This window comes from Fusarium odoratissimum (assembly GCF_000260195.1).
Source record: "Fusarium odoratissimum NRRL 54006 unplaced genomic scaffold supercont1.10, whole genome shotgun sequence".
Classification (NCBI taxonomy): Eukaryota; Fungi; Ascomycota; class Sordariomycetes; order Hypocreales; family Nectriaceae; genus Fusarium; species Fusarium odoratissimum.
This window is the reverse complement of record NW_022158696.1, coordinates 470,513-496,426: the sequence shown is the minus strand read 5'-3', so window position 1 is coordinate 496,426 and position 25,914 is coordinate 470,513. Positions and strand designations below refer to the sequence as shown.

Sequence of the window (25,914 nt, the reverse complement as noted above, 5' to 3'; positions counted from 1 at the left end):
AAAATATCGTGATTCTCAGACACTCGAGATGTGGGCGCAGAAGCATTGTTTGTTGCGCAATGTTGAGGATGTTTGAGTGAGGCGAATTAGAAGATCAGAGCGGAGTGGATAGTGAGTCTGAGAGGCTAGGTAGGCAATTTGGTGCTTGTTGTCAATGTTAAGTTGAGGCTGATGAAGATGGAAAGTTTGGGTAGTCAATTGTGGGGTAGCTGTAGAGATAGGGTAGGTACCTACCTAGTGAGTGGTCCCTTAAAGTTCAACAAGCACGCCTTGCAGCTGACATCACCACCAGCTCCAGGCTGAAGCCACATTCCATAGGCTGCGAGATTGTGAGATTACTGCCGTCGTTCACTGCTTTGCATTCTTTTGGTTTATACTTCAACTTTAATATTGTCTTTAAATTGTCATCGTCCTGGCACAGATGAATGCAGTCCAACCTTCTCGCTCGTGAAACGGGCGATCTCCGCCATGAAGACTTTACTCGGTCCATCACTTCTGAACTCCTACGTTCTTTTGCGCCGGCTCCTCAGCACCGCTTCAATGGTGAGAGAACGGCCAAGCATGGCCCTACAGATGTAGGCGAGCGTGTGCACAGTATAAGAGCGCATGGCGCAGGCGTTAATACACTCGCCCTTGAGAAGTTCAATGGACGTATCCTCCTCTCTGGGGGAGCAGAAGGAGGCATCAAGGTCTGGAATTTGGAAGACGCTGGAAACCCCAACAAGTTGCACACTTTTCGCCCCATGGGCAGCATCGCCAGGTCTACGAGAGAAGAGTCTTCTCCCGGGCATAGTCACGGTGTCACTCATGTTGCCTTTTATCCTTTCGATCCGGATGCTTTTCTTTCAAGTTCTTACGACAAGAAGCTGAAGTTATGGGCGACTCAGCGTTGCACTCTATCGGCCACCTTCGACCTGAACGCAACTATTTACTCCCACTCCACCAGCCCTGTAGCAGATCATCTTATTGTGGCGTGTGCCACGCAGAACCCAGCAGTTCGGCTGGTAGATTTGAAATCAGGGTCCGCTGTACAAGCTCTTGTAGCACATGGCGGTCCTGTTTTGTCAACTGCATGGAGTCCGCGCCACGAGCATATTCTTGTCAGTGGCCACGCAGATGGGAAAGTCAGGATATGGGATATTCGTCGTTCTGGTGGTGTTGTGGCGCTGCTCGACCAGGAAGATTCACTGGGCATCGTTCACAAAATGAAGCATCTCAGTGCCGCAAGGATGGATTCCAGTCAGATCCCACACTTTCGTACCTCGGCACAGGCGCACGACGATGCAGTGAATGGCTTACAATGGACTGACGATGGACAATACATCATCTCAGCTGGTCTCGACCGTCGCATTCGTGTTTGGGACGCTGCCACGGGGGCCAATACTCTCGCCAGTTTTGGCTCTCTTATTCAGAACCAACACGCGAAGACAGCAAGTATTTTGGTTTCTCCGGCGCATCTCACAAGTGGTAATAATCTTCTCTTCTGGCCAAATGATCAGGAAATTCTTATCCTCGATCTTCATGATGGCCATATTGTGACACGGCTCCGGAGCCCTGGCGTAACGAACCCTATAGGGCCACGAGGGGGCGAGATGGGAAGAAACAGAATCACGAGTATAGTTTGGCGCGCATCGGGGGGGACGGGACGCCCAGTTGGTCCTATTATGGGCGGCGGCAACTCCGTTGGAGCCGTATATAGCTCCCACATGGATGGGCAAATTCGAGCTTGGGCACCCCAAATACCTGGGCCTGAGGATGTCGCCGAGGAAGAAGAGATGCATGAAGAAGAGGAGGCTAAACAGAAGAAGAGAAAGGCTGTCGACGATGCATATAGAAGTCTTATGGGCAAGAAGATCACCTTTACGTAGTGTAGTTATCATGTCCGAGCCTGGCCTGTATGTGTCAGTAAATTTGCAAGTGTTCATAAAATTGGATCAAAGACGTAGTCTGATATGTCGCAATGAAGGTTCTGGAAGCCAGTGATTTACGCTGCAGAGCCAGTGATAAGGGCAGTCCCTAACGCCATCCATATGTCCTATTCGCTAAAGGAGCCCAGTATCCATCACAGCACAATGACAACCAGGCATATCCATCCGTCGGGGTATGAGGCTTCCCGCATCAGCTCCTCTAAGGGTGCATCAAATGGTACCCCAGCTCCGTGCATTACCACCTTCGCGTGAATAGGATCACGGCTGCTTGGGAATAGCCCTGGCAACATCTCTTTGAGAGCCTGGCCCAGTATTTTAGGTCGGCGGTCTGAACTTGTCGCTGGAACAAGAGATTGGATGACTTTGAAGGTGGCCTGCTCGGAAGACGCTGGTGACGACGAGTCCGAGGCGGTGGTAGGGATGTAGATGCGAATGGGAACATGTTTGAGTGCTGTTGGTGCGTTGAGCAGATGGCTATTGATACGGTTGAAGGATGCTTGGTCATTGTCTATGACAGCGTTCCAAAGCTGGGTGGTGTTGTCTTTTGACATTTTCATGATTTGGTTTGCATTGCCATTGCGGATGAAGTCAGCCTAAGCGAGTCAGCTCTGCGCTGTTGTAAGATAAGCAATTCCAGATCTCCGATGCGAATATACACACCGAGAACAGATATCTAGCTGCATGCTCTCATGTAGCATATAACACTCACCTCTTTTACGCAGTTGAGAAAAGTATCCGCAATATCCCAACCTACTCCATCATTCACGGTCAACCTCCACGGCAGGCGGGGTTGATACAGGTCTACCAGCAATCCCACAGCCAGGTTCCTCAACTGTACATCTTCAAAGTAGAAGCTGGAGCAGGGCGAGTTGAAGAAAGTCGACAGTCTCGGGATGAGAAGAGCCAGGTAGCTGAAACGCGGAATACTAGTGATGAAAGGCGTAGTCGGTGAGGCGGGATGGGTTATGTGCAGCGGAATCCGGGCGTTCCATAAAGCTTGTGTGATGGAAGAGGACATTATGATGAGGGCATGGTGAGGAAAGTGAGATGTTGTGAGGCTCGGTGAAAGTGTCAGTTTGGTGAGTCAAATCATAATACCTGGCGAGTCTGCGATGTTCGGTGCCAATGTGTAGGGTAGGACTCGCTCATGTGATTATTAAGCTGGCGACTTACAATGATACCTTTCAGTCACGTTGAATTGTAAATAACCTACGAATAGGTAAAAAATTATGGCAAACGGTCAATGGCGACATCATTTTCAAATAGAAACGGCTTGCGAGTTCAGTAGTTTGTATAATCTCAAGTTTAAAGCCTTTGTGATTGTTCTAGCTAAAGCAATTTTGAGTGGCACAAGCAAGCATATGGCTCACGGTTAAATCGCGAATGGTTTCGTCGCCCAGGTTGAACAAAGTAAAACCTACTATGCAGTTTCGGTTCATGAGATATCCAGCTGTTCATTAAGGTATGGGAGACAACAAGCGCAGCCCATGTATCCTCTTTCAGTGTCGCTTTATTACACAGGTTGGTTGTCAGCACCCTGATTTCATTGTAGGTAGCAATGCCCAATCATGCTAGAAAATTACAAGCCTCATATCTGTCGTCACCTCGTCACGAACGACGAAGCATTCGAAACGTCGGAGTACAGAAAACAGGCTTATGGTTCAGTCCAAACAGCGTCACATCATATACAGCTTGTTCAGCTATGGTAAGTCAAAGCGCTACCGATCAGCAACAAACTTTTGATAGTTATGATCGTTTCGTCAGCCTAGAGGTTGCATGAGGTTAAAAAACGTCAAGGTTCTACTAAATTACCAAATTCTGGTTTATTCATGAGGTCGTCACGAAATAAGAGCCTTGGACGATGCAAGCGGCTCAAGGGTAGCCTTCTTGGCGTGATGCGTGGCACGATTGGCGGCATCTCGGCACCTGAAGCTATGATTTCTTCCAAGACTCAGAAGCTCAGTAATTGTCCAGTCGAAAAAAAAAAAGGCCTTGGCCTGCGACATCATTTTTGTTTCAGAACAGAGAAGGGGTCCTTGTCGGGCTGCGATACAAGGTGAGGACTGTCGAATGGCAGATGTTCACGCTCACCACACCTTAGCTGAAGCCTGGTCCGCATGACCTCATCTGGCAACTCGTTGTGCTGGTGACCTGTTATGAGCCACGGTAGACGTGTCAGAGAGCTTCAGGGCCAAGACAACGGTCTCAAACAGGCTTCATTGGATCTTTTTGTTGAGGGAGGGCGTCATCGTCATGTGGTAGAGAGACCCGTGAGTTGTATTGCTAGATAGTATCTAGATAAATAACGAGCCTCGTCCCAAGGCTGTTGCTTGTAAGGAGAAGACAGATAGAATATCAGAAACCTCAACTTCCATCAGAGGATTACAACCCTACTACATCAAACCTCTCCTGCAAAGTAGCCATGGCTCTCGATCGTATCGTCAGCTTGATTCTGCGTGCTGCAGAGCTGGTATTTGCAGCCATCGTTGCAGGCGTCAATGGCGAATACCTGCACAATGCCCGCGGCGCAAGCTCATGGCAGCTCGGCCGATTCATCTACACTGAAGTCGTTGCCGCACTGGGAATACTGTTCTCTCTGCTGCTCCTCATTCCATTCTCGAGCACTTTTGTTCACTGGCCTCTGGACATCTTCATGTCCATCAACTGGTGGATCGTCTTTGGTCTACTCGTCGATGTAAGTCACAGCCTTGTTTGACACTCTACTCTCGGTAGTTGTACATGCACTAACGGCACTCAAAGCTCATTGGAAACTCTTGCGGCCGTGTATTTGACTGGGACAACGTGCATCCCGTTCACGGAGATCAGTGTGGGAAGACCAAGGCCGTGATCGCCTTTAGCTTCCTCTCGGCACTTCTCTGGCTTGTTTCGGCTCTCGTAGGCTTCTTCTGGGTGCGCCGACGCGAGCGTACCGTTGCCCGTGCTGAGGCGGCTCACCATAACCGCCGCCGGGGCCCCTGGTTCCGCAGCCGTGTCTAAGAGCAGATGCAGTTAGGGGTGAAGCACTACAGCTCCGCTGAAGAACCTTTGTGAGGGTTACTGGTTACTAGTGAGAGGAGAGGAAGATCTCAGTTGGCGATTTGTTGGCCTTGGCGACATGATTGGATTGCGTGGAACATTCCGAAATGCCGTGTCGGGTGGGAGCAAATACGTGAGATGGGTGGATTATTTCCTTGTTTTTCTTTTTTGTTGTCGTTTGAGTTGGAATTTGGCGTTGGACAAGGCAAAGCAAGCAACGTGAAGCTGAGCGGATTTGGATACCCTCTGATACGATTGACGGTCACAACAAGTCCTTACTGTGCTTACTTAGTTACTGAAATTAATTAATGTATACTTTGCTACTATTTTTGTCTCGCCTATCGATCAACGTGGGTACATTTAGTACTGTATGAGATTTGAAACTTGTAATAGTTGGATCCTCTTGATGTATTTCAACGTCATTTGTACGAATGCAAAGAATATTTCAAATATGAAACAATGGGGAACAGTGTCATGATCGGCAACTCAAAATGGACAATGGAATCTGATTTGAAGCCCCTGATGTCTGTTATCCATATTGTACACGCAGCACAGTATACAGCACCCCATACCGTACAGTCCGTGAAATGGGCGAGATTTGGTCACAAGCCTCTTCTTACCCGTTTGATCTTCCTCTGACCTGATTATCATGCAGGAGACGTGCCTAACCGCGTCAACTGTCCGTCTTGTTTCCATGATCATCGAGATCTACGACCAGAATAACCCCAGTCCCGTCCTCCGGTACGAGGTTGACTGCAAGCCTGAACACACTCCTATCGGAAAACTGGCGAACAGGAACAAAAGCCACCATGGCATGCATCCGCATAACAGAGCTTTCTTAGTCTGCGCGACTCAGGGCTGGATATTCCCGTCACTGTGGGACCTCGTGATCCTGGTCTTAGCCGTGTTACAGAGGTTCTAGAGCGGCCATGGCCAGGAGAGAGCTCTTGGCCCAGCGGATTCAAGGCCTGGAGAGGCACCAATGTTGTCATAAGTCGATTTCTTTGTCTCGTTGGACCGGAAAAACGGCCTTTCTCTTGGCGTCATTTTGCTTGCCTTGGTGGCTAGTGGGCCTGCTGCCAACTATGAGCCTGTGAGCGCGGGGTAGCTTGGTTTGAGAGCTGGGGGTGGCCTGTCTGGACAAAAAACATAGAGCTCGCTTCCACTGCGAAATGCACTAAGAATGCCGCAAGATCTCGCCGTTTTCTGTCACCTTCCGGGGTAGCTGACGCCACGCATCACAGTCATGATACACGCCACAGGCTCTGGCTTTGCATCATCTTTTTGTAGATCTCACTTTCAAGCCACGGAGCCTTTTCGTCATTCCCTTTCACATCCCGTCTCCTGCTCCACAACATCAGCTTGGCGCATTGGAAGAGCAGGAAATCCGATGTTCGATGCTTGTTACGTTTGTTGATTTCTTCCTTTGGTGCTTCTGCCCTACGAGTCGTCAACGTCATATCTCGCGTGGCATGACGCTAGATTGTCCCTGCAACGAGCCTTCACCAATCGTCGCCAAGCTCAGGGCTAGACTTCTCCAAAGATCGGGGTAAATGCTATGACGCAAAGTGAGGTCGGTGGAGGGGTGAAGTGAGAGAGGAGAGAGGAGAGAGGCCGAGATCTGAGGATCGAAAGGGTTTGGGCCTGCCAGGTTTGCTGAGGATGGCATCGAGATTGAGGCTCCCGGGATGACAATCTTCAACTATATAAGATTCACGATATCTCTCCTCGAAACTGTCTTTCCTTCTCATCATCAAACAACAACAGCATTCAAAGATACCCAAAGCATCTTCACTTTAACTCAAACCCCACACACCATCTTTAAGATACCCAAACACTTCAGAACAATAACTTAAACTACATTCATCATGTCTGGTCTCATCAACAAGGTCAAGGAGGCTATCCACTCCGACAAGGACAAGTCCCACGAGCAGCCTGAAGGCACGCATGGCGGACATTCGTCTCGTATTGCCAACGCCGCTGATCCTCGATATGATTCGGATAGAGACCATCGTGCGAACCCTGGCACCACAACCACTGGTGGCCTGGGATCTTCCACCCACAACACTGGCACAACTGGTGGCTTGACCGGTGGCTCTACCTACTCTGAGAACATGCCTGGTCACACTACCACCGGTCGCACTGAGAATCTGCCTGGCCACACCACTGCTGGCGGCCTTGGCTCTCATTCTTCAGGACTTCCTGAGGGAACCGCGGGGCCCCACGGAAGCCGCCTTGCCAATGCGGCAGACCCAAAGGTGGACAGTGATCTTGACGGTTCACGACGTGTTGGTGGCTCCAACACTTATGGACAGACTGCTACTGGAACTTCGGGTCTTTCAAGCCACGGTGCTGGTGCTCATGGTGGCATTGGAGGTACATCTGCTGGCTACAGCACCGGTCCTGGAAACACCGCTGGGCCCCATTCCAGTGATATGGCCAACAAACTTGATCCAAAGGTGGATAGCGATCTTGACGGATCCCGACGACTCGGTGGTTCTAACACTCACGGCCACCAGGGCGGTCTCGGCGGCAGCACTGGCACTTATGGCCAGACCACTACTGGAACTTCAGGCCTCTCAAGCCACGGTGCCGGTGCTCACGGCCCCACCGGTACATACGGTTCTACTGGTACTGGTACTGGTACTGGTCTCGGCGGTGCTGGTACTGGACCTGGACCTGCTCCTAAAACCGCGGGACCCCATTCTAGCGACATGGCCAACAAATTGGACCCTCGTGTAGACAGTGATCTTGACGGCAGCAAGACAGTTGGTCAAGAAAAGACTTTCCAGCAGTCGTAAGTCTTTCCAGCGGCCTGCCCCGGTATCTCGTGCAACGACACTTTTTTGACACCAATTTTCTCCAATAGCAACAACAACTTCGCCGGCCGGGATCCCACCGATGCCACTCAGGTTCCTCCTTCTGTTCTGCAGAAGCATGTTCCCACTGAGATCGCTCATGATGATCCTCATAGCGACCACAGCCGACGACACAGCAGCACTCACCAGGAGACTCACCGGGGTCTGTAAAAATGGAACTGAGGGCTTAATGATGATTTATGGATATGTATAGCAGCATTTATTTAATGAATGTTAATGAATTATCTTGTCAAAATATGACCGTGTATATCTTGCACGACCTTGAGTGATGTATTCGGATTAAGACGTGATTACAGTTAGCTATGGACTGACTTACTGATATGAATAATCGGACAAGTGCTTGAAGAGTGTTTTGTAACTTTGAACTATGGGAAAGAGTAGCCAATTTGTAGCAATCAAAGCACTGGAGGTGGTAAAAAGGATCCTTTATGGCTTGGAAAGTATCAGTGAAACTGTTAGATCTAAATTCACATTGATTTAAATATACTCACTACGCAAGAAAATCTTGAATGATCTCCTTTTCTTGACCGACAATTGATCAAAACAATATTGTCGCACTAGCGTTTGCTTCCTCCCAGATGCTAGGATTGTTTTGTGATTTTCCTAGTGATATTTCAAAGTACGACTACTCAAGGTCTATCAGCACAGACGTCCAGATTCTTACCGAGAGACTCATTCTAGTATAGATGACATCTGAAATCGCAATAGCTACAACTAGCGCACCAATTGGATTTGTTCTGCCGTCGCTGGGTTGCATCCCACGCCTTGCGGTGCCTGGATTATGGTTGTGCCTGCGATGGAGAAGGACCATAGAGTATAAATAGGTCAGGAAGACGGAGTGATTTCACAAGATGGCATCTATATGTGTACACCCTCTCTGGAAGGTTAGTCCAACTTGATGAAACCATTAAACATTTTAATGAGCTTCTCTGGCTATGGAATTCAACAATTTCGAGTCATGGCGAGAATCGGAGCCCGAGAAACTTGATTGTGCAATATTCTTGCTATCAAAGTTGTGCGCATATCCCAAAAACATTACCATTCCCCATATTCTACTTAACTTAGCTTCTTGAGCATTTCAAGCTCCTATGCCTCCAAATACAACTTGTCGTCGCCCATAAATCATCCTCAATATCCCTGAATGAAGTACCAAATTCGATACCATGCTGTTTGACATGGTTCACAGCACATGCATCAGGGCCTTTCTTCTTATTCCAGGCGGAGATGACATCTGACCAAGTCTTCTCTTTGGCTTATGCAATACTGCGGGCAAACTCGGAAAGAGGTACAAAGGTATGTTCGGGGTGTGTGCCTTTGAACTGGCGAGATCTGAAGCCACCGAGATGATGAGCCATTGCCTAGTTGACACTGGGGGCGAGAGTGTGACCCTGTGTATGAATACTGCTTGAGATGGGTGAAGATCTCGGGCCAAGAACGATCAAATGTCTCTTCCTGGAAGAACCATGCCTCGAGAAATGCGTTGCCTTTTTTCTTGAGCTGGCTACTCACAGCAGAAGCGATGTCCTGCATGGTAGAAGGGTGCAGCTTGAAGTTGCGCTTGAAATCCAAGTTATCGATGACAAAGACCTTGGACCAGTCAATGTCGATACGAAGGTGACGCACTTTCTTGGCCACTAAGTGGATTAAATTGACGGGAACTGACAGGTCAACGCCCTTCAGCTTTTCGCCAAGAATGTCGGAGCCTTTGACATGGTTTCCGAGCTCTGAAAGGTTCATGGCATTGATTGCACGAAGGGTTGCGAGAGACTTGATGCCATCTGCATCAATGCTGTTGAGGGTGACTACATCAAGGATATGGTCAAGAGGGACGATCAAGTCCACGAAAGGAACAGGTCGAGCACCATCGTGAATGGCGAACTTGAAATGCGTATGCGGTTGACGGAACTTTCCGACCGTGACGTGATATCGAGACGCACAATGAGGCCGGCGAACCGTCCGGCGGCAAGGCGTGCGATAGTACCAGCGTGGAAGCCGGGGAGAAGCTGGCCATCAATACTGAGGAGAAGATGGAACCAACCAGTAGACTGAGCTTTCATGTCGAAGGTGGTTTCGTTGCTTTTGTTCTCAGTCAACTGACCGACATCGAGTCCATGCAGGGCAGGGCCGCGAGGCTTTTCGACGAAGGGTTGTTGCATGATCACGGCATGGTGCAGACATACGTCGCTTGCGGCTAGTCTGGGGAACATGGATTTGTTGGTGTGCGCCTTTGGCATTTTGCACAATCTCAGCTACGACCTCTGCTTTGGTCATAATGTAACTATCTTGAGAGCGGAATATCTTGAAGCTCGGTCGATGACAGTGCTCCACGAGATCATCTCTCATGATTGCCGCGAGACGCGCAGTTTTGATAGCAGGGTCCTCGGGAGGAGGAGGGGGCGGAGGAGGATAGTGATACATCGGCATCATCGGCAACATCGCGAAAGGATGACGAGCGTCAAAGCTTGGGGTAGAGGGAGAAGAGGTGATGTGATTGTAGTAATGCGCAGGGAAAACTTGCGATGTGAAGTTGGGTGCAAAAGCAAGCGGTGGTGATGCGCGGGCGAGGAGAAGAGAAGAGAAGAGAAGGCAAGAGGAACGCGGTTTTAAGCAACACGGTGCTTAGGCAACGATGAATAAAAATTGGAGAGTAAACAATAGCAAGAGGGGGAATGAATCACTGGAAGGTGTGAGAATGCTGAAGGCTTCGGTGGTTGACACTGTCGGGCAGCTGGCGGCGGCTGTTGGCAGTTGTGAAAAGAAAATCTGGCCGTCAACCCGTGAGGGCCCCTCCAGAGGAGGGTGCAACTGACGACTGGCGAGGAACTCTCATACATTACGCCTGAATGTATGCCCCTTTCCATTAGAAGCTTTATCGCGGCCGGGCATCCCCAGGCGTTTTGGGCGTGCCTGGAGTGCTGGGGTGCTGCGTTGCTTTGGTGAAGCCATTCGAACATTGTGTCTCTCCTTCGTCCAGTTTGAGCATCTATTGTACTGCATGCGGGCAACATGAGTAGAATGGTTGAGAATGGTGCATGTTTGGTTCGGATACAGCAACTGCTCAGTTTATTCTGTCAGAAAAAAAAGAACTTGAAGACGAGAGAAAGCAATACCGCTGTAAAGTACATACAGGGTTTTCGTTCAAATTTGACAAAAGGAAAAGATGTGACCTTGCAGTAGGTAGGATCAGACGTGCGAGGAAAGGTTCCTCAGGCGGTAAACTGCTGGAGCATAAGTTCATCCTAAAACTCATCATAAGGCTCATCCTAAGGTTCATTCGTCTCGAATCGAGTCCTCAAAGCGGTATACCCATTGATGTCTTCTGCGCTCAGGTCAGACCGTGCATTTCCTTCCTCTGCTCTGAGGGAGATGCCTTTGGGTATTTGCCGATCACTTCAGCAGACGGTGAGCTGAGAAGCTGATTGACCAAGTGTCGATAATTGCCCAGGCGAAAAGCACTGGTAGTAATGATAGGAATGGAGAAACTTATGGCGGGTTTGACCTGTCGGTGAAGCGGAATGGTAAACTGCACGGTGAAATGAGAATAGTCCTCATTGAACTACGAGTTGCCGCTCTCCGTCTCCGAGGATTTGTCGAGTCGGATCGTGATCATAAGTGACTGGGTGGTGAAGCAAGCTGAAGCAACCAAAGAGCTTGCTCTCCCAACATCAGAAGTACCAGGTGGTCGTGGTATAGTTGTACATCACGGAATCCGACAAGACATATGGGCATGTGTGTATTGATTATAATACCATCTCCCTTCCTTCCTTGCTTTGCTTATCTCTCCTGTAACTTTTTGTAGAACTCGTACATCATCATCGCATACCGCCTATCCTCAATCCAGATATTATCACCCATCCAGAGAACCATTCAACAAAGCCTGCTGGTCACCATCCTCGCTATCCTCCTCGAGTTCCTCCATATCGTCAAGGTAGTCCTTGCACAATCTGGTCTGCGGAGTCTGCGGTTTCGCGAACACGTCCTTGCGCTGAGGCTTATTCTTCTTGACATGCTTGGTATCTTCGAGAGAGATTATCACAGGAGGGATAAGAGCATTTCGCGTAATACTGTCATCTGCGGTGATCATCTTGCTAGCAGAAATGGAGATAACATCTTCCTCAGCGTACTCCCATCTACATGACCCGTTCTCTCCCAGCAATCCTTTCCACGTGTATTCGAGATTCTCAGTTAAGGCTCGATTTACCGAAGCTTGCATCGGTTGAACAAGACGGTGTTGGTTGCCATGCCCTACCAGGGGACTGTGTGTTCAATTCGTCTCCCCTTGACTACTCGTGAGAGCCTCATCGGCATGCAAGCTTCGGCATGGATAATGTCGGAAGCAAGGACCAGTTTCTCGTATCTGGGCAGGTTCAGCATCATGTCCAGAGCAGGTGCAATTCTCGTGCCATCCTGCACCCATTTCTTGATGGCTCGGCTACTGAAGGCGAGAAGAAGCTTCTCGTTATGGTCGACAATTCGGATACGCTCATGGTAGTCATAGCGCTCAATGACTTCCCTACGGAGATTGGCAAGAGTCTTGCCTTCCTTTAGTGTAACGTGCGATTGGCTTACATCGTCTCCAAGCTCATCGCACCATTGGAACGTGATTGAGTCAGTCTCGGGGTTGACGGACACGACAAGCTTGACAAGTGCGCCTCTTGTGCGATGCTTTCCTAGCCCAAATTTGCCGGATCCTTGCTTTGCATCCGGAAGGGGATGATCGGACACGAGGGTCCCAGCATCGACGTGAGTGTAATCCCTTATGCGGCTGGGCAAAACTGGGTCGATAGGGCAATCGAAGTCAGTGTTCCAATCGTTGAAGATAGCCTTGAGTACATTATCCCAGAAACCATAAGTGAGTTGGTAAGGCGGGTTGCGTGTGTTTCGAATCGGCTGGGCTAGTATGAACACTATGAGTTTCTCTTCGCATGTCAGATGTTCATGGCTTCTGGCAAAGTGAGCAGCTGGATGAGCAGCGATAGCACGTCTGTCTTTCATAACGATGGCCTGGGTAAGCTCATCCGAATCGGCTGGGACGGAAGGCGAGCGAGTACGACGGCGTTGTTCGTCATCGTAGGAGTCCCGGTACCAGTCACGGCTGCATCCGCCACGAGGGTAGTCGCCGCGAGGAGAGAGGCTGCGACGACGAAGCCTGTCATTGTTGTTGTTTTTATTGTCAGCTTTAGTGTCCGAGTCGCTGTCAGTTATACCATACTAGGGTGATAACTCGGCTTCATCCTCTTCTTTCAGATCGCCATCATCCTCGTTCTCGCCCGGAGCGACAAAGTCGGCCAGGGGCGGCATGGCGATGAGAAAGATGGGAAAGAGACCTGAAAAGGATGAGATACTCGAACAAAGAAACGAGAGTTGAAAGAGACTCGAGACGGGGAAGAGCTGAACGGGTGGGCGCGTTGACAACTTGTGGTGTTGAGAATGTGAAAATGAGATTGCGGCAAAGGATATAAGCGCCCAATGTTCACTTCCCACAACTATTTTCTGCTTTATATTGTCCTTAGGGCTAAGCTCCGTCTGTGCTAAAAGCTTTTACGTCGCAAGGCGTTGCTGGCAGTTCCAAGTGCTGGCAGCTGGCAGGCAGTGCACAGGGCGGTGATAGCTCAAGGGTCGCAGAAGCTCTCTGTAATATCGGAACACAGCGATGTCGGAGAAGAGTTTCTTTGATGACGACAAAGAGGAAAATGGTAAAGTGAGAGCAGTTGACTGCGCGTTGTCTGTGGTTGTGCCAGTGATAGAGGGGGTTTAAGATGAAGAGTACACACTTCGATGCCAGCGCAAAGTGTGTTCTGCCGTCAAGGCGTGTGGCCGAACAGATCACCAATCTGATCTGTTCCGTTTACTTATTCAAGAGAAGGTTCGAGAGTAAGTGGCTGTATTACCGAACAGGACAAGCCTGTTCGACTGACTGGGTTCTTCCTCGTATATCTAGCACTAAACAAGACGTGTAGCGGTGCCTCGGCCGTGTGTGCTGTGATTTCCTCAAAAGTGGTGCTATTCTCGATGGTTTGTATCGCTGTTAGCAGAAATATTGAACCCTTTCCAAGGCTTGACCCTGGATTGTTAAGTGAATTGCTAGGCGCCAGGTCAGAGCTTGTTATTTTGATCCGGCCTTCAGGCTTGCTATGCCGTGTTATGAAGATGTTTCCTCGCCGGCATATTCCTTACCGAGTATCTCATGCCGGAGCAAGACAATGCCATCCGAGCGTCCGTAAAGGACAAGGTAGCCTGCAAATAGGCATAAGTTACGCATTTTCGTATTCCGTATATGGGGTGAACAAAGACATCCTGGCATTTGCACTTCCGCTTAACACGCTTGGTGTCTTTAGGAAAGACTACCACAGGAGGGTTGAAAGGATTTCGCATAATCACATCGCCTGCGATAATCGGCTCATTGGCGGAAGCGGAGATAGCATCTTCCTTAGCCTGAGGACAGCTGCGCGTGGAGTGGTTGGCGCCGTCACATCGCGCACACTTGGGTTGGAAAATGCACTTGTCTGCGAAGTGTCCTGGCTGTCAAAACTTGGCACATATGATTGAACACTCGTCGGTGAGTTCAATCAAGGCATCGCGTTTCTCGAGGTGCTTGACGAGATGACGGATGGGCCAGATAAGGGGGAACATCTTTTCCAGGTCCGATGAAGACAGTACTAATGTAGGCGCAAGAGCCTGCCACAGCCATCTACTCAGGCTCGCTGATAAAACCAGTATTGGTGGTTCGAGTGAGATCGACAAAGACGTAGTCAGCCTCATGACTGAGCGAGTCATCGATTATACGAACGTCAACATGCGTCTTGGATACTTCAGCAGCTGTGAGCTGGTAGATATTCATGCTGGCTGCTCATCAAACCCATCAAGCTTCCTGGCCCATAGTGCCCTCTAGCTACTGAGCTTTGTTGTCACCACCTTCCTCAAGCGCTGTGTCAATGGAACCCCTGAGTGGTCCGTATATTCTTCGTCTTCTGTCCCGCAAGACGAAGACGCCGAGAGACTGCCCTGGCGATCTTTGCGATCCATTTGGCACTCGGGGCAAATTTTATCGTACTGATACCTTCATTATTTTAGTTGCAACACACCCACTCGACTGAACCAGTCTCGCAGTTGAGTGACAAACCAAGACAGACCTTCTCGCCTTTCCTGCGCCATTAACTCACTTCAAGATCGCCAGATCGTTGCCTTGCAACTGAAGGAGGATAGTCCCGATTGAGCGTACCCACATCGATATGAAGGTGTTTTTCTTCTAGGTTGGCAGGAAGTTCCGGGCTGGGAGGAGGATCAAAGCGGGAGTTCCAATTGTCGAAAAGCGCGTTAAGGAAACCCTGCCAATCACCCACAGTCAGTTCATAAGGGGGTTTGCCGTATCTCGAAACCGTTAGAAGACCAAGAAGAGTATGGGCTTCTCGTGGGATGTCAAGTGTGTGTGCTTTGTTGCATGTTGACCAGCCGATTGGGTACCACATGTACATCTCTTGTACATCTCTCAAAACATACTCTTGAGTAAGCTCTGGCTCGGGATACTCTGGGAGATCATGAGGGCCATTGTCAGGACCGTCGTTGCTAGGACCGCCATTATCTAGAGCATTGTGACGAGGCGGTGGAGGGTAGTTGTGAGGACTTTGGTCATCATAGTAACCGTTACGGTACTCCTGGGGAGAGCGGCTACGACGCTGCATTCCATGATGGTCTCCGGGAGGTCGCCCACGAGAATAAGTAGAGGTCGAGCTGGCGCTGCTCGAGATAGTAGTAACCAGGGTACTGGCCACGAGCATAGCGATCGAGAGGATGCGGCTCGTTATAGTAAGGACCAGGGCGTTGGTGAGGAGGATAGCGGTCATGAGGTCGCACCTCGACATAATTCTATTGACCAAGCTGTTGGTGAGGTGGAGCAGGCTGCCCATGAGCTGCAGCGCCATAGGCTGCGAAAGCTGCATTTGCAGGGCAAGATGCGAGCAACCACATTGTCAGGGCGGGCCTGGGATGCTCGGTGAGCAGCATCGTCAACCAACTTGTTCTGGCCTGCGGTCCACGCAACCTTTGCGGTAGCGGGAGTGGGCTCGACGTTAACGAACTGATCAACCTTAGACAGGAACTTTGGTGCCGGGTTGTCGTACTTGGTGATAGGGGCCACGGCTGGCTCATTCGCCGGATCGTCGATTCCACCAACAGTAAAGTCCTTCGTGCCATGGACATGAACGAAAAGGTCCAGAACTTGTTGGGCGTCAGTGGACTTCTGAGCCATTTGCGTGTCATTGGAATCCCAGGTCTCGGCAGGAGGTGCAGACTGGTCCCATGCAGACTCGTTGGCCTTGGCCTCAGGCTTCGGGGCGGCTGGGGTGTCAATAGTGTCCCAGTTCTCGGCAGGAGGTGCGCGATAGTTTCGGCAAAGTCACAATCATCCTCATCGGCTCGACGGCGAAGCTCACGGACAACGGCCTTAGCAATAGCGGCTCGTTGAACATATGAGGGCTTGCCAGGAGACTCAGCAGCAGCAGCAGCAGTTGATGGAATCTTGATGATGTGGTTCACCGGCTCAGCGGCATGCTTGGCAAACGTACGATCGCACTTCTCAGTGATGGGTGCTTGGAGGGAGGCAATCTTGTCTTCGTCTGAGGTCTTCGGCTTGCGCTCTGCTTCAATTTCTTGCGCAATAGAGATGCGACGATTAGAAGCCTTTCGCTTACCATGGCGGAGGGCGAAGGCGACATCACGATTCATATGTGTGATCTGCTTAGCCGTGAGAGGAACCCTTATAGGAACACGCTCGCGATAGTCGGCGTTCAGGAAGAAGGTAACAGGCGCTCCGAAATCGGGCAGCATCCCAAGCATCATCTACGAGTGAATTCCCCAGGAGCAACCAACCCATGTTCATGTTTCTCAGACGCCTGAAGCCCAGCATCTGCCCAGTCTTAAGAACCTAATGCGACTGTCCAGCTCTTGAAGCGCCCATTCTCTCAGCGAACATCTTCTGATAGCGACGAATCTTTGCTGCCGTGGCCTCGTCTATCTCTCGAACTAACGGCTTCTCCCTGGGACCTTGGAGACTAAGCTCGCTGCTGTGCGCAAGAGGTATTCCAGATGCCTTAGCCTGAGCGGATGTTCGGAGTATGAGACGGCCTGTGTAGACGGCCTGTGTAGACAACCAGTCGGTGATTGTATTGTCCCATCTCGTAGCCCCAGTAACTGTCGTAGGCCAGTTTGGCTTCGAATTCGGCTCTGTCTACGTCCCAACCAGGCTCGAATGTGACCTTGTCAATGCTCCCGATTGACCCTTTCGCGTCTTTCCATTGGAAGCGCAGAGCGGACCCTTTGCCAACAGTGACAGTGAGGTATACAGGCTCTCCTTTCTTGCAAGACTCGCCTCGTTTTGATTCATCCTCGGCGATCGCTTTGGCTCTCTTCTCCTTGGCCTTGGATGTTCTACAGAGCGTTAGATATTGAGGTCCGACCAAATGGTAGAATGCTAGACTCCAAGGGACACTCACGATCCTTTGTTTTCGAATACTTTCGGAGGCTTTGAGAATTGCTCCAAATTCTCGCTCCAAAATCCGGCTTTGGCTCCAACCTCCTCGAGCTGCGGAGATGAGGGCTTCGCAGGGCGGAAGATGCGGTCCATGCTCGAGGGATCCTAATATCGATGAATCTCCCGCAGCAAACCCCTTTTCATCTCAGGGGTGACGTTTGTTGAACCCGGATGGAAGGCCCGAAATAGCTCTGTGAACATCACATATTTTACCAGCGTCAAGGAAGGGTAGTTGTCCATGACTGAGAAGAGATTCCTAGATCAGTAGCTTATGTTAGACACAAGTGGAAGGATACGGGCTTGCTTTTGTTCGAGACATACCGGCGGCAGACACAGAGCGTCTCAAATCCACGAGTGCAGCCCGAGAACACAGCCTTGAAGCCCCGTTGGCCAGTAGTCAATCCGGGGGAAGGAAATGCTGGGTATTTTGGTGGAGATGAAGAAGGCCGGCCGCCACTAAGCCCGTAGGACAAACCAGAGGCTACTGAGAACCATCGCTGCCGATGATATTGGCGATAGTGGTAGGGCTTCGTGCCGACATGGCGGCAACAAAGAAGATCGTATGGGACGAACGATGTCAACAAGTGAGTGGCGTTGGCACCTCACGGATGTTGAAGTTGCGAAGAGGAAAAGGTGGTGAAGGGCAAGGCCAAGTCTGTGATTTTCACCTCCCATAATCTTTTGCTTTCACTGATTGTATGAATTGTTTTTGGGGGCTGTTGGTATAACGATAGGTCAGTGTTGGCAGCTGTCAGCTTTATTGCTCATCTGAAAAGCACCGTGGATTTTCGGGGGGATTATGACAGGACCTACAATATCACTCTATATCAGTATCTGGCAAAGCTCATTTGTGTATATTATTTGCCAGTGCTTGCCAGTGCTTGCCAGCTTCACTTCTATTGTGACTCATAAATATCTTAGCCAACACTTTCACCCCAACAAACATGGTTTAGGCACCTTATGCAACCACATCCTAAACTCTTCATAAGCCTTTTGCAAATGCTGACTTCTTTACCTAAACTCTTCATAAGACTTTTCCAACCGTTTGACTTCTTGCCCTAAACTCTTCCCTCCTTTGGGTAGCGTAGGCTGTAAGCTACTTCATATCATCAGCGCTGGAACAGGGCTTTGTTTGTTTCTAACCAGTGTTCACACAGATCATCTCGTCCTAATACCCCGATGACCATCAAAAGTATCAGTTTGCGATGTCATGGCAGAGTTATAAGCAGCAACAAACTTCCCTACAAACACAAAGGTACGCAAGGAGGAAACATTCTTAGTATATAATCCAAGGCTTCCGCCTCCATCTGACTTCACCTTAGCAACTTTCGGAGCATATTATATACATACATATACTATTCATCCTGCTTGTCAATGTTCTCTGACAAGTCGTATACCTATTCATGATCGCACGTAGCTCAGGCTCTGGCAATGTCACAAGAAGACACTGATACTTTGACAGCCAACCGTATCAAACACCAGGACGAGTTCGCATCCTCACTAGTTGACATCACTGTCAGACTCCAGTGGTCATTGTAGGCCCGCCAACCACCCGCCCAACATGGAGAACAATGGCCATGGAAACGAGAGTTCGGCAATATCCAACGTGTAACCGACGCGGAATCTGTTGTTACCCAGACCCAGGGTCATTCTATCGCCTCCAATATCGCCATGGCAACGGCTCGCTATCTCGATGCCTTCAGATCTCGCCAATTTGAAGATAACCATCCTATGCATATCTTCACATCTCTCTGAGTTTGCCCGTGGCATCGCAAAAGCCGATAAGCGAACTTGGCCAGGTGTCATCGTAGCCTGGAACGAGAAGAAGAAAGACCCCGATGCCTTCGCTGTGAACCGCGTTAAGCATCAAGCTGGGTTCCACAGACTGATGGAGTATGCAGTGTCACAAGTTGACATTGTGGTCGGGACCCCAGTTGCTCTGGTTGAGTTTGCTCAGCATACCGAATTCGTCCCACAACTGATCGTCGTGGATGAAGCTGCTCGCCGGACTGAGAATCTATCGCTTGCCCTCCAGGCTCAATGGCAGTCTGCGTTCTCTGTCTACATCAGCGATACTCAGCAGTTCCCGCCTATCGGACTCACTGTTGAGCAGCGTGACTTCAAGGCTGTCTTCTCCTACCAGAGGCAGATCAGCCTTTTCCATCGTATGGAAAATGGCGGCAGAATTCTAGCGCGCACGCGTCAACGCCGTCTCGTAGGCTCAAACCATGTTCTATGGTGAGAACATGACTGTGGTTCACTGAACACATTGTGAAGCCAGCAGGAAGTTCCACGATTGGGTGAAGAAGAAGTTCACACGCTGGGGCTGCCTCTCAGCGACATTGTTGATTCGACCCGACAATTCTGAAGAGACCAAGAGTGGCAACAGTTTCTCGAACCCCGCCAACGCCAACTTCGCGGTGCAGCTCATTGTCCAACTCTATCAAGCTGCAGGGACCGTCGAAGCTTGTGACTTCTCCAGGCGCGCGTCAATTCTCATCCTGACTCCATACAAAGCTCAGAGACGAATGTATGATCTCTTGCTGCTGGAGTTGACTGAGGCCGAAGTCCCCAAGACTCTGGTTGAAGTCCGAACTATCGACGACTCACCTAGCCACGAAGCAAACATCATCATCCTCGACTGGGTATGCACTGTTAAAGAAGGGGTTTATCACTGATTCCCACCGTATGGCGGTCGCTCTTTCTCGTGCTCGTCTTGGTACCATCGTGATTGGTCCTGGCAAGAAAACCCTCGTCACTTGGCTGCTGAACCACCTCGTTGGTTACCTCGAGGAACGCAGGGCAGTCATTGATCTCAAGGACCACTGCCGCTGGTACCTAATGTGCCAGAACTGCTGTCAACCTGGTCACCTTGCCACCGACTGCAGATTTCAGCCCAAGTGTGTTCGGTGCGATGGAGCATCCCATGCGACTCGCAACTGCCCCCGCGCAGAGTAGACATCTGCTTCTGAACCAGTCACTGCTGACGATGGCATCCAGCGAGATGTTCTAAGGCCTCCACGTGTTGACTTCTCTGGCTCCAAGCGGGTCAAGCAGAACAGTGCCCAATCGTGAGGATGTTTTTGCGAAGCCTGACAAACACAAGAACGCCATGCGCAAGCACTTCTGCGATGCTATGCGAGGGCTTCGCGAGGTTAAGAAGGATCAAGATGTCAAAGAGGTTATTGAGAGTGATGATCAGGATCAGGCCGGCGATGATGGTAATGCTGATGAGGGCAACTGGTGGGGGGGCAGATGGTTGAATAGAATGGTAGAATATGGTGTACCCAATGTATTAAGAATGGAGATTATCCTAATTAAAACAAACTTCATCATAAGCTCTTCTAAACGCTATAAACTTATGATGGTCTTAGGGTAGTCTTAGGATAACATTAGGATCACTTTAGGACAGTTTTATCATAAATCTTTTATCATGTTTTTACTCCACCCTGAACTGAAAGATCGATGGTAAAAGGGGTTAGGCACTGCAGAAATGCGCAATGAGCCGCATCATCAACGACCTTTTTCTGGGCGGCAATCCAGGCAGCTCTGGGCTTGTTGGAGCTCTGGTCAAATGAGTTACCAGCGGTATCCTTGGCAGATACAAAGCCTTCTGCTTTTTTGTACTCGCCAAGCTCGGGCTCTTCGTACTCTGTAAGGGGAGCAGGCGCTTCTTCATCCACATCAAGTGCTGCTGGGACACTGACCATGCCTTGGATGTGAGTAAGGCTCTGCAGAACTTGCTGGGCCAAATCAAGTTCCGTAGAAGGTGAGGTTGCAGCGGCCAGCTTCACGCCAGAGTAGTGGTTGAAGTCAGTGCCGGACAACTCTACAGCGTGGTCGTTGTGGATCCAAATGGTGGTGCAATCATCGGTGGGAAAGATCACCTGCAATTGGTCTCCCTCGACGATGACATTCAGTCGGAGCACGATACCACGTTGGTCACCCCAAAGTTGGAGCACTGCAGCGATCTGGTCGGCTGTCAAGTTCGACTGGCCGATGTCAAAGAGCGGTGCCATTCTCTCAGTCATTTCTGGACCATTGAGAAGATCGCGCAGGTCGTCGATTGACGGTGCATGATCGGGCAGCTGGTGGGACATGCTCTTGGCGATTGCATACATTCCGCACTAAAGGTTGGCACCACTTGGAATGGGCACGACTTCATATTGAGGGATCTCTGGGAGATTAGACTTGTCGTCAGCGGGTGCTTCAGAAGTTTCCCATTGCTCGGCATTAGGGTCAGAGATATCGATATTCTCAACAGTACCAAAAAGGATGGCTTTCACAATATTGTGCACAGTGGTAGTCTTTCCGGAACCGGGACCGCCAGTGCAGAACGCATAGCCAGCAGGGACATCTTGAAGAGTTTCGACGAGACGTGCAACTTCACCATCGAATTCGCATTCCTTGTATGCACGGGCAAGGCCGGGGAAATTCTCGTGGAATTTTACCTTGGCGGGCTCCTTCTGGAAGTTGTGGCTATAGTTCCAGAAAGGAGCTGCCAGAGTCAAGTTTCGGGACTCAGCGCGCGAGTTCATCAACGTGACGGTGTCGCATTCAATCATGCCGGTTGATGCATCTGGCATAGTGTACATGTTGATTCCTACACCCTTGTAGTCTGGGATGGCGATACTCCCACGGACGTACTGCTTGAGCTGCTTGTCATAATAGCCAGTACTGAATAAGCGGTTCAGGAAGTTTCGCAGGCTTCCAACAGGGCGTACGGTGTACCGACCGGTCTTCAAGTCGACATGTGGCTTGACAAGACCCGGAGGCCGGTTCGTCTGCCGAGCGGTGGCCACATAGTATAAAGCTATGTTTGACTCGGTACCAGGAGGGTTGGGGACGTGAACACCACGGTGCTCAGGGCTCCTGTCTGTAGCGCCAACTGTCATCGTGGTCCTCGCATTCTTGGAGACCCAAGTGTTGATTCGGTTAAACCATATGGTCTTCCTCATCATCACGACGACGAAGCTCGCGAACACCAGCCTTGGCAGTAGCAGCCCGTTAAACAGAGGGTGGCTTGCCTGCAAACTCAGCAGAAGCGGCAGCAGCGGCAACCGAGGGAGTTGCAGTGAGACGGTAGTTGGGTTGCGCAGCATGAGTGATGAATGAGCGGACGCATTGCTGATCGATAGATGCTTCGAGGTCGGCAACCCTGTCGTCATCTTTTTTCTTGCGAGCGCCTTTGATCTCAATCTCAATTGAAGTGCGACGATTGGACGATGGTTCTCGTTACAATACTGTTAGCTCACCTTCGAGCTTCTCCATGCGACGGAATCGATCAGAGCAGCATGTTTTCCGCTGGTGATAACTTTTCGTATCATATGCTGTCGACAAATAGCCTGCTGGGGACTCCCGTCCCTGTCATCATCCGCATAGCATGACATGCATTGCATACATGATCTGCTCTCGAAGGAATCAAACTCAAGTGTACAGAAATTGAGATCCGATGTTGCAAGATGCTAAATCAGAATTCGGCGAGTCAGCTCGTATTTGGGGCGGTTTGCATGCGCAAATATATTCTGAAGATTTCTGGAGAAGACAACATCAAATTTACACTCTCTCCGCTTGAATTTATCCAGACACTGCTCCAAATCATATAAAGCGTGCAAGAGCTGAGAGCCACCTATCGTGGTAGATCAGATAGTGCTCTTGAAGCGTTCCGAGGAAAACCTACCATCGAAATCAATTCTCGCCTCAACGAGGCAGTACCGTATCAACGACTATCCATGGATCACAAAAGGCTCCTGGCCAGCAAGTCCCCCACTGCCGATTGCAAGGGGTGTCTGCTCCTGGTACCAGTTTCGGAGGATCTGTATGTCGTCCTCAAGATCCGTGGCAATAAGGACGTTGAATGTTTTGTTTTGAGAAGCCAGCCCACAAAGAAAAGAAGAGATATGAACAAGTGAGAAAATATTGGAGTCCAAAATGATAAGAAGAAGGGGGGAAAGAAGCGGCTTTGTAAAGTCGGGAGGTATTTGCTTGCCAGTGATTGCCAGCTGGCGATTCACCCAAGTGCCACAGGCCGCAAGCACTGACAGGAATTAGACGGAAGGGGGCTAACCAAGAAACAAAAACATGGCAAACATGTTATTCGAACACTACCTTACCTGGGTTACCTACCTAGTTCCTAGGGAGAAAAGCACAGCCTGAGTGGATTGTATTGAAACATATCGGGAGCCAGTGACCTCAGGTTGGCGGGATAGGACACTTGAAAGACGGTCGGTCTCTTGAGAGATATTTGCAGCTACATATGCCGGTGGCAAACAAATACTGTACTCATAACACATGCAAGAAACCGAATGTGATCAAACTAAGTCAAATATCTAGGCGCGGTTTGCACCAGAGTGAATAAGTCGTATGGCGGGGATATAGCGATTCCGTGAATATCGACCTCACACATCTAACATTCAATCCCTACGGCCGCTCTTCCAAGAGCAAGCCTAAGCCTCGTACTAAGTTCACATCCCAATACTCCCATTTTAATCCGCCGTAACGCCACGCGCAATGCAAACTGAGCCCAACAACCTCGGGATATAATATCGCACGCTTCGTGCCTGTCCATTAGAGGGTCCCGACCATTAGGCTCTCAAGCATACCCCCGGTTTGGCATGCTACTTGGGCTCTCTCCACCTCGACCCTAACTCGGCGGTGTAAAGTCCTGAAGCCCTCATGGAGCTCTGCCGAGCCACCCACGAACTCTGCGTAGAGCTCGAGAAGGTGAAGACCAACTTCCACGCAGACACTAACATATCGGGGGTCGCAGATGTGACTGCAAACCCATTTCAAGATGGGCTGGACTGTGTGCTCGTCTCGAGACTCCAAGGCATCCTGGAGAGCGCTCCGATGGCGGAGGGCCAGGAGTAGGGTAAGCACGTTGAGGGGGGAATGCTCAGGTGAGTCTTTGTCGAGGACCTGATCGAGTGCACGCGCATATCGAGCATGTCGTAGGTCGCTCTGCCACGGGCGCTCTTTTTTCTTGTATGTGCGAGACTCGTTTGCGATGACAACATCGGCCCCCTCGCCAACCATATCTAGCTTCTTTGCAGCAGTAACTCTCCTCTTCCGCTTCTTACGTTTGGCGTCATGGGCTTCAATGGTTCCAGCAACCAGAGCAGCCATTTCCTTCTCCCGTTCAGCTTCTCTGTTGGCCTCAGCTCCAGTGAGGCGGGTTCGCACACTGAGAACACCAGACTGCATACCAACTGCTAGATGTCGGTCGCTTGAATCGGCATCATCACTAGAAGGGATGACCTTGACAGACAGAACGGGAGATTGGTACTTGGTGCTCGAGACAACATTCCATCCAGTCGTTTCGAAGACTTTGACATGACCCTCGAGGCCACCACTAACAAGTCGTCGACCATTGGTCGCGAGGCTGAGAGAAGTGACTGTCTTCTGGTGGTTGGTGATCATGTGCAGAGGGCGCGCGGCAACAAGGTCGAGAACGCTGATCGATTCACCCGCAGCTGCAAGAACTGCGGTTCCGGTGGGCATAGACAGCACGTCTTCAATAGGCGCGGCATGCTTGAAAGTCATGACCGCGCTGTTGCTTCCTGCCCTGGGGTCCCAAAGCTTGACGGTCGAGTCGTAGCTTCCAGAGACAATCATGTTGGACATAGTGCCAGGCATGAAGTTGGCGCATCGAACGTAGTCTGAGTGACCAACAAATGTAGTCGTCGGGTCGTTGCTTGGGAGATCCCAAAGTCGCACAGTTCTATCGTCGCTTGCGCTCAACAAGGTCGTCAGCTCAGTCGGTGAGAACTTGGTTGTCCAGACTGGCTGCTTATGCTGCGTCCATGTCTTGAGGATCGCCCTAGAATTGACATCGAAGACCTGAATCTTTCCCGTATCATCACCAGCCGCCAGTACCCTTCCATCTTTCCTAATCTCACCGCTACGTGCAACGTCGCCGAAGCGTGTAATAGTCTTTTGAAGCTTGCGCGTTCGATTCGAGTAGATCTGGATGCGTGTGCCTGTGGTGACTGCGAAAGAATCGTTATTGGCCGAGATGTGAACGACAGGATACGACGTTGGTGACGGAATCAGAAGCTGGTTCTTGAAGGTCTTCCAGTATCGTTGTTCCGCAGTGATTGGCGTAGGGCCCGAAGGCAGCTTAAGCTGTGGTAGAGGTCCCACCTGAGCAGCCATTGTCGAGTATCGCGATGACGGGCTTTCACAGTGGTGGTGTTTAGAATTCAACTGCCTTGAAAGTCGCCATGATTTTTTTTCAGAACCTGATAAGATAAAGAATTCTGATGGCTAAGGTAGGTAAGGACTTTTGGGGGAGCGCTAACCCTTTTTAGGTTAATATCGTTTAGCATGAGCTCCACTGTAGACCTCCATACAATTCTCTTGCGATTGTCTCCTTGAAAAATAAAACCTTGAGCACATCCAATGGAGATACGATGTCACCTAGGAGGTAACATAAGTAACTAAGGTATTATAGGTACCTTGGGTACTCTTAGGTATTTGTATGAAGCTTCTGCAAGAGATCCATCATTAGATCCTTTGTCATTTCACGTAGTCTAGTCCTTGT

The 25,914-nt window shown here is 50.1% G+C and overlaps 14 protein-coding genes across 14 annotated transcripts; 5 read left to right on the top strand and 9 right to left on the bottom strand.

Moving 5' to 3' along the window:
- Window positions 1-269: 269 nt before the first annotated feature.
- On the top strand, window positions 270-1,978 carry FOIG_07101 (DNA excision repair protein ERCC-8). Its single transcript, XM_031206474.1, has one exon. The coding sequence runs from the start codon at window positions 426-428 to the stop codon at window positions 1,866-1,868; it is 1,443 nt and encodes a 480-aa protein (XP_031063593.1). The 5' UTR covers window positions 270-425; the 3' UTR covers window positions 1,869-1,978.
- FOIG_07100 (autophagy protein 5) lies at window positions 276-3,040 on the bottom strand. Its single transcript, XM_031206473.1, has 2 exons — window positions 2,638-3,040; window positions 276-2,521 (listed from the first exon to the last, which is right to left on the bottom strand). The coding sequence occupies exons 1-2, from the start codon at window positions 2,944-2,946 to the stop codon at window positions 2,063-2,065; spliced, it is 768 nt and encodes a 255-aa protein (XP_031063592.1). The 5' UTR covers window positions 2,947-3,040; the 3' UTR covers window positions 276-2,062.
- An 872-nt stretch (window positions 3,041-3,912) lies between these two features.
- FOIG_07099 (uncharacterized protein) lies at window positions 3,913-5,403 on the top strand. The gene is made up of 2 exons (XM_031206472.1): window positions 3,913-4,623; window positions 4,689-5,403. The coding sequence occupies exons 1-2, from the start codon at window positions 4,351-4,353 to the stop codon at window positions 4,923-4,925; spliced, it is 510 nt and encodes a 169-aa protein (XP_031063591.1). The 5' UTR covers window positions 3,913-4,350; the 3' UTR covers window positions 4,926-5,403.
- A 210-nt stretch (window positions 5,404-5,613) lies between these two features.
- FOIG_07098 (uncharacterized protein) lies at window positions 5,614-6,032 on the top strand (the record flags this gene model as incomplete). Its single annotated transcript, XM_031206471.1, has 2 exons — window positions 5,614-5,705; window positions 5,807-6,032. The coding sequence occupies 2 exons, from the start codon at window positions 5,614-5,616 to the stop codon at window positions 6,030-6,032; spliced, it is 318 nt and encodes a 105-aa protein (XP_031063590.1).
- Window positions 6,033-6,282: 250 nt separating this feature from the next.
- On the top strand, window positions 6,283-7,993 carry FOIG_07097 (uncharacterized protein; the record flags this gene model as incomplete). Its single annotated transcript, XM_031206470.1, has 2 exons — window positions 6,283-7,761; window positions 7,834-7,993. Exons 1-2 carry the CDS (start codon window positions 6,833-6,835, stop codon window positions 7,991-7,993), a joined length of 1,089 nt encoding a protein of 362 aa, XP_031063589.1. The 5' UTR covers window positions 6,283-6,832.
- A 718-nt stretch (window positions 7,994-8,711) lies between these two features.
- FOIG_07096 (uncharacterized protein) lies at window positions 8,712-10,429 on the bottom strand. Its single transcript, XM_031206469.1, has one exon. The coding sequence runs from the start codon at window positions 9,578-9,580 to the stop codon at window positions 9,053-9,055; it is 528 nt and encodes a 175-aa protein (XP_031063588.1). The 5' UTR covers window positions 9,581-10,429; the 3' UTR covers window positions 8,712-9,052.
- A 1,261-nt stretch (window positions 10,430-11,690) lies between these two features.
- FOIG_07095 (uncharacterized protein) lies at window positions 11,691-11,927 on the bottom strand (the record flags this gene model as incomplete). The annotated part of the gene is made up of 1 exon (XM_031206468.1): window positions 11,691-11,927. One exon carries the CDS (start codon window positions 11,925-11,927, stop codon window positions 11,691-11,693), a length of 237 nt encoding a protein of 78 aa, XP_031063587.1.
- A 39-nt stretch (window positions 11,928-11,966) lies between these two features.
- FOIG_07094 (uncharacterized protein) lies at window positions 11,967-12,838 on the bottom strand (the record flags this gene model as incomplete). The annotated part of the gene is made up of 2 exons (XM_031206467.1): window positions 11,967-12,200; window positions 12,247-12,838. The coding sequence occupies 2 exons, from the start codon at window positions 12,836-12,838 to the stop codon at window positions 12,142-12,144; spliced, it is 651 nt and encodes a 216-aa protein (XP_031063586.1). The 3' UTR covers window positions 11,967-12,141.
- Window positions 12,839-14,020: 1,182 nt separating this feature from the next.
- FOIG_07093 (uncharacterized protein) lies at window positions 14,021-16,678 on the bottom strand (the record flags this gene model as incomplete). Its single annotated transcript, XM_031206466.1, has 3 exons — window positions 14,021-15,753; window positions 15,807-16,180; window positions 16,243-16,678. The coding sequence occupies 3 exons, from the start codon at window positions 16,676-16,678 to the stop codon at window positions 14,998-15,000; spliced, it is 1,566 nt and encodes a 521-aa protein (XP_031063585.1). The 3' UTR covers window positions 14,021-14,997.
- A 254-nt stretch (window positions 16,679-16,932) lies between these two features.
- FOIG_07092 (uncharacterized protein) lies at window positions 16,933-17,465 on the bottom strand (the record flags this gene model as incomplete). Its single annotated transcript, XM_031206465.1, has 2 exons — window positions 16,933-17,269; window positions 17,335-17,465. The coding sequence occupies 2 exons, from the start codon at window positions 17,463-17,465 to the stop codon at window positions 16,933-16,935; spliced, it is 468 nt and encodes a 155-aa protein (XP_031063584.1).
- A 1,600-nt stretch (window positions 17,466-19,065) lies between these two features.
- Window positions 19,066-20,482, top strand: FOIG_07091 (uncharacterized protein; the record flags this gene model as incomplete). Its single annotated transcript, XM_031206464.1, has 2 exons — window positions 19,066-19,610; window positions 19,657-20,482. The coding sequence occupies 2 exons, from the start codon at window positions 19,066-19,068 to the stop codon at window positions 20,048-20,050; spliced, it is 939 nt and encodes a 312-aa protein (XP_031063583.1). The 3' UTR covers window positions 20,051-20,482.
- A 321-nt stretch (window positions 20,483-20,803) lies between these two features.
- On the bottom strand, window positions 20,804-21,472 carry FOIG_07090 (uncharacterized protein; the record flags this gene model as incomplete). Its single annotated transcript, XM_031206463.1, has 1 exon — window positions 20,804-21,472. The coding sequence occupies one exon, from the start codon at window positions 21,470-21,472 to the stop codon at window positions 20,804-20,806; it is 669 nt and encodes a 222-aa protein (XP_031063582.1).
- Window positions 21,473-21,499: 27 nt separating this feature from the next.
- On the bottom strand, window positions 21,500-22,267 carry FOIG_07089 (uncharacterized protein; the record flags this gene model as incomplete). Its single annotated transcript, XM_031206462.1, has 1 exon — window positions 21,500-22,267. The coding sequence occupies one exon, from the start codon at window positions 22,265-22,267 to the stop codon at window positions 21,500-21,502; it is 768 nt and encodes a 255-aa protein (XP_031063581.1).
- Window positions 22,268-23,484: 1,217 nt separating this feature from the next.
- FOIG_07088 (uncharacterized protein) lies at window positions 23,485-25,631 on the bottom strand. The gene has a single exon (XM_031206461.1). It carries the CDS (start codon window positions 25,524-25,526, stop codon window positions 23,940-23,942), a length of 1,587 nt encoding a protein of 528 aa, XP_031063580.1. The 5' UTR covers window positions 25,527-25,631; the 3' UTR covers window positions 23,485-23,939.
- Between the last annotated feature and the right edge of the window lie 283 nt (window positions 25,632-25,914).

Bases quoted from the DNA above. Each gene is read 5' to 3' on its own strand.
- FOIG_07101 (XM_031206474.1), top strand. From the start codon at position 426: ATGCAGTCCAACCTTCTCGCTCGTGAAACGGGCGATCTCCGCCATGAA.
- FOIG_07100 (XM_031206473.1), bottom strand. From the start codon at position 2,946: ATGTCCTCTTCCATCACACAAGCTTTATGGAACGCCCGGATTCCGCTG. The intron at 2,522-2,637 runs GTGAGTGTTATA...TGACTCGCTTAG, and splicing joins TTCTCAACTGCGTAAAAGAG to GCTGACTTCATCCGCAATGG.
- FOIG_07099 (XM_031206472.1), top strand. From the start codon at position 4,351: ATGGCTCTCGATCGTATCGTCAGCTTGATTCTGCGTGCTGCAGAGCTG. The intron at 4,624-4,688 runs GTAAGTCACAGC...CGGCACTCAAAG, and splicing joins TCTTTGGTCTACTCGTCGAT to CTCATTGGAAACTCTTGCGG.
- FOIG_07096 (XM_031206469.1), bottom strand. From the start codon at position 9,580: ATGAACCTTTCAGAGCTCGGAAACCATGTCAAAGGCTCCGACATTCTT.
- FOIG_07088 (XM_031206461.1), bottom strand. From the start codon at position 25,526: ATGGCTGCTCAGGTGGGACCTCTACCACAGCTTAAGCTGCCTTCGGGC.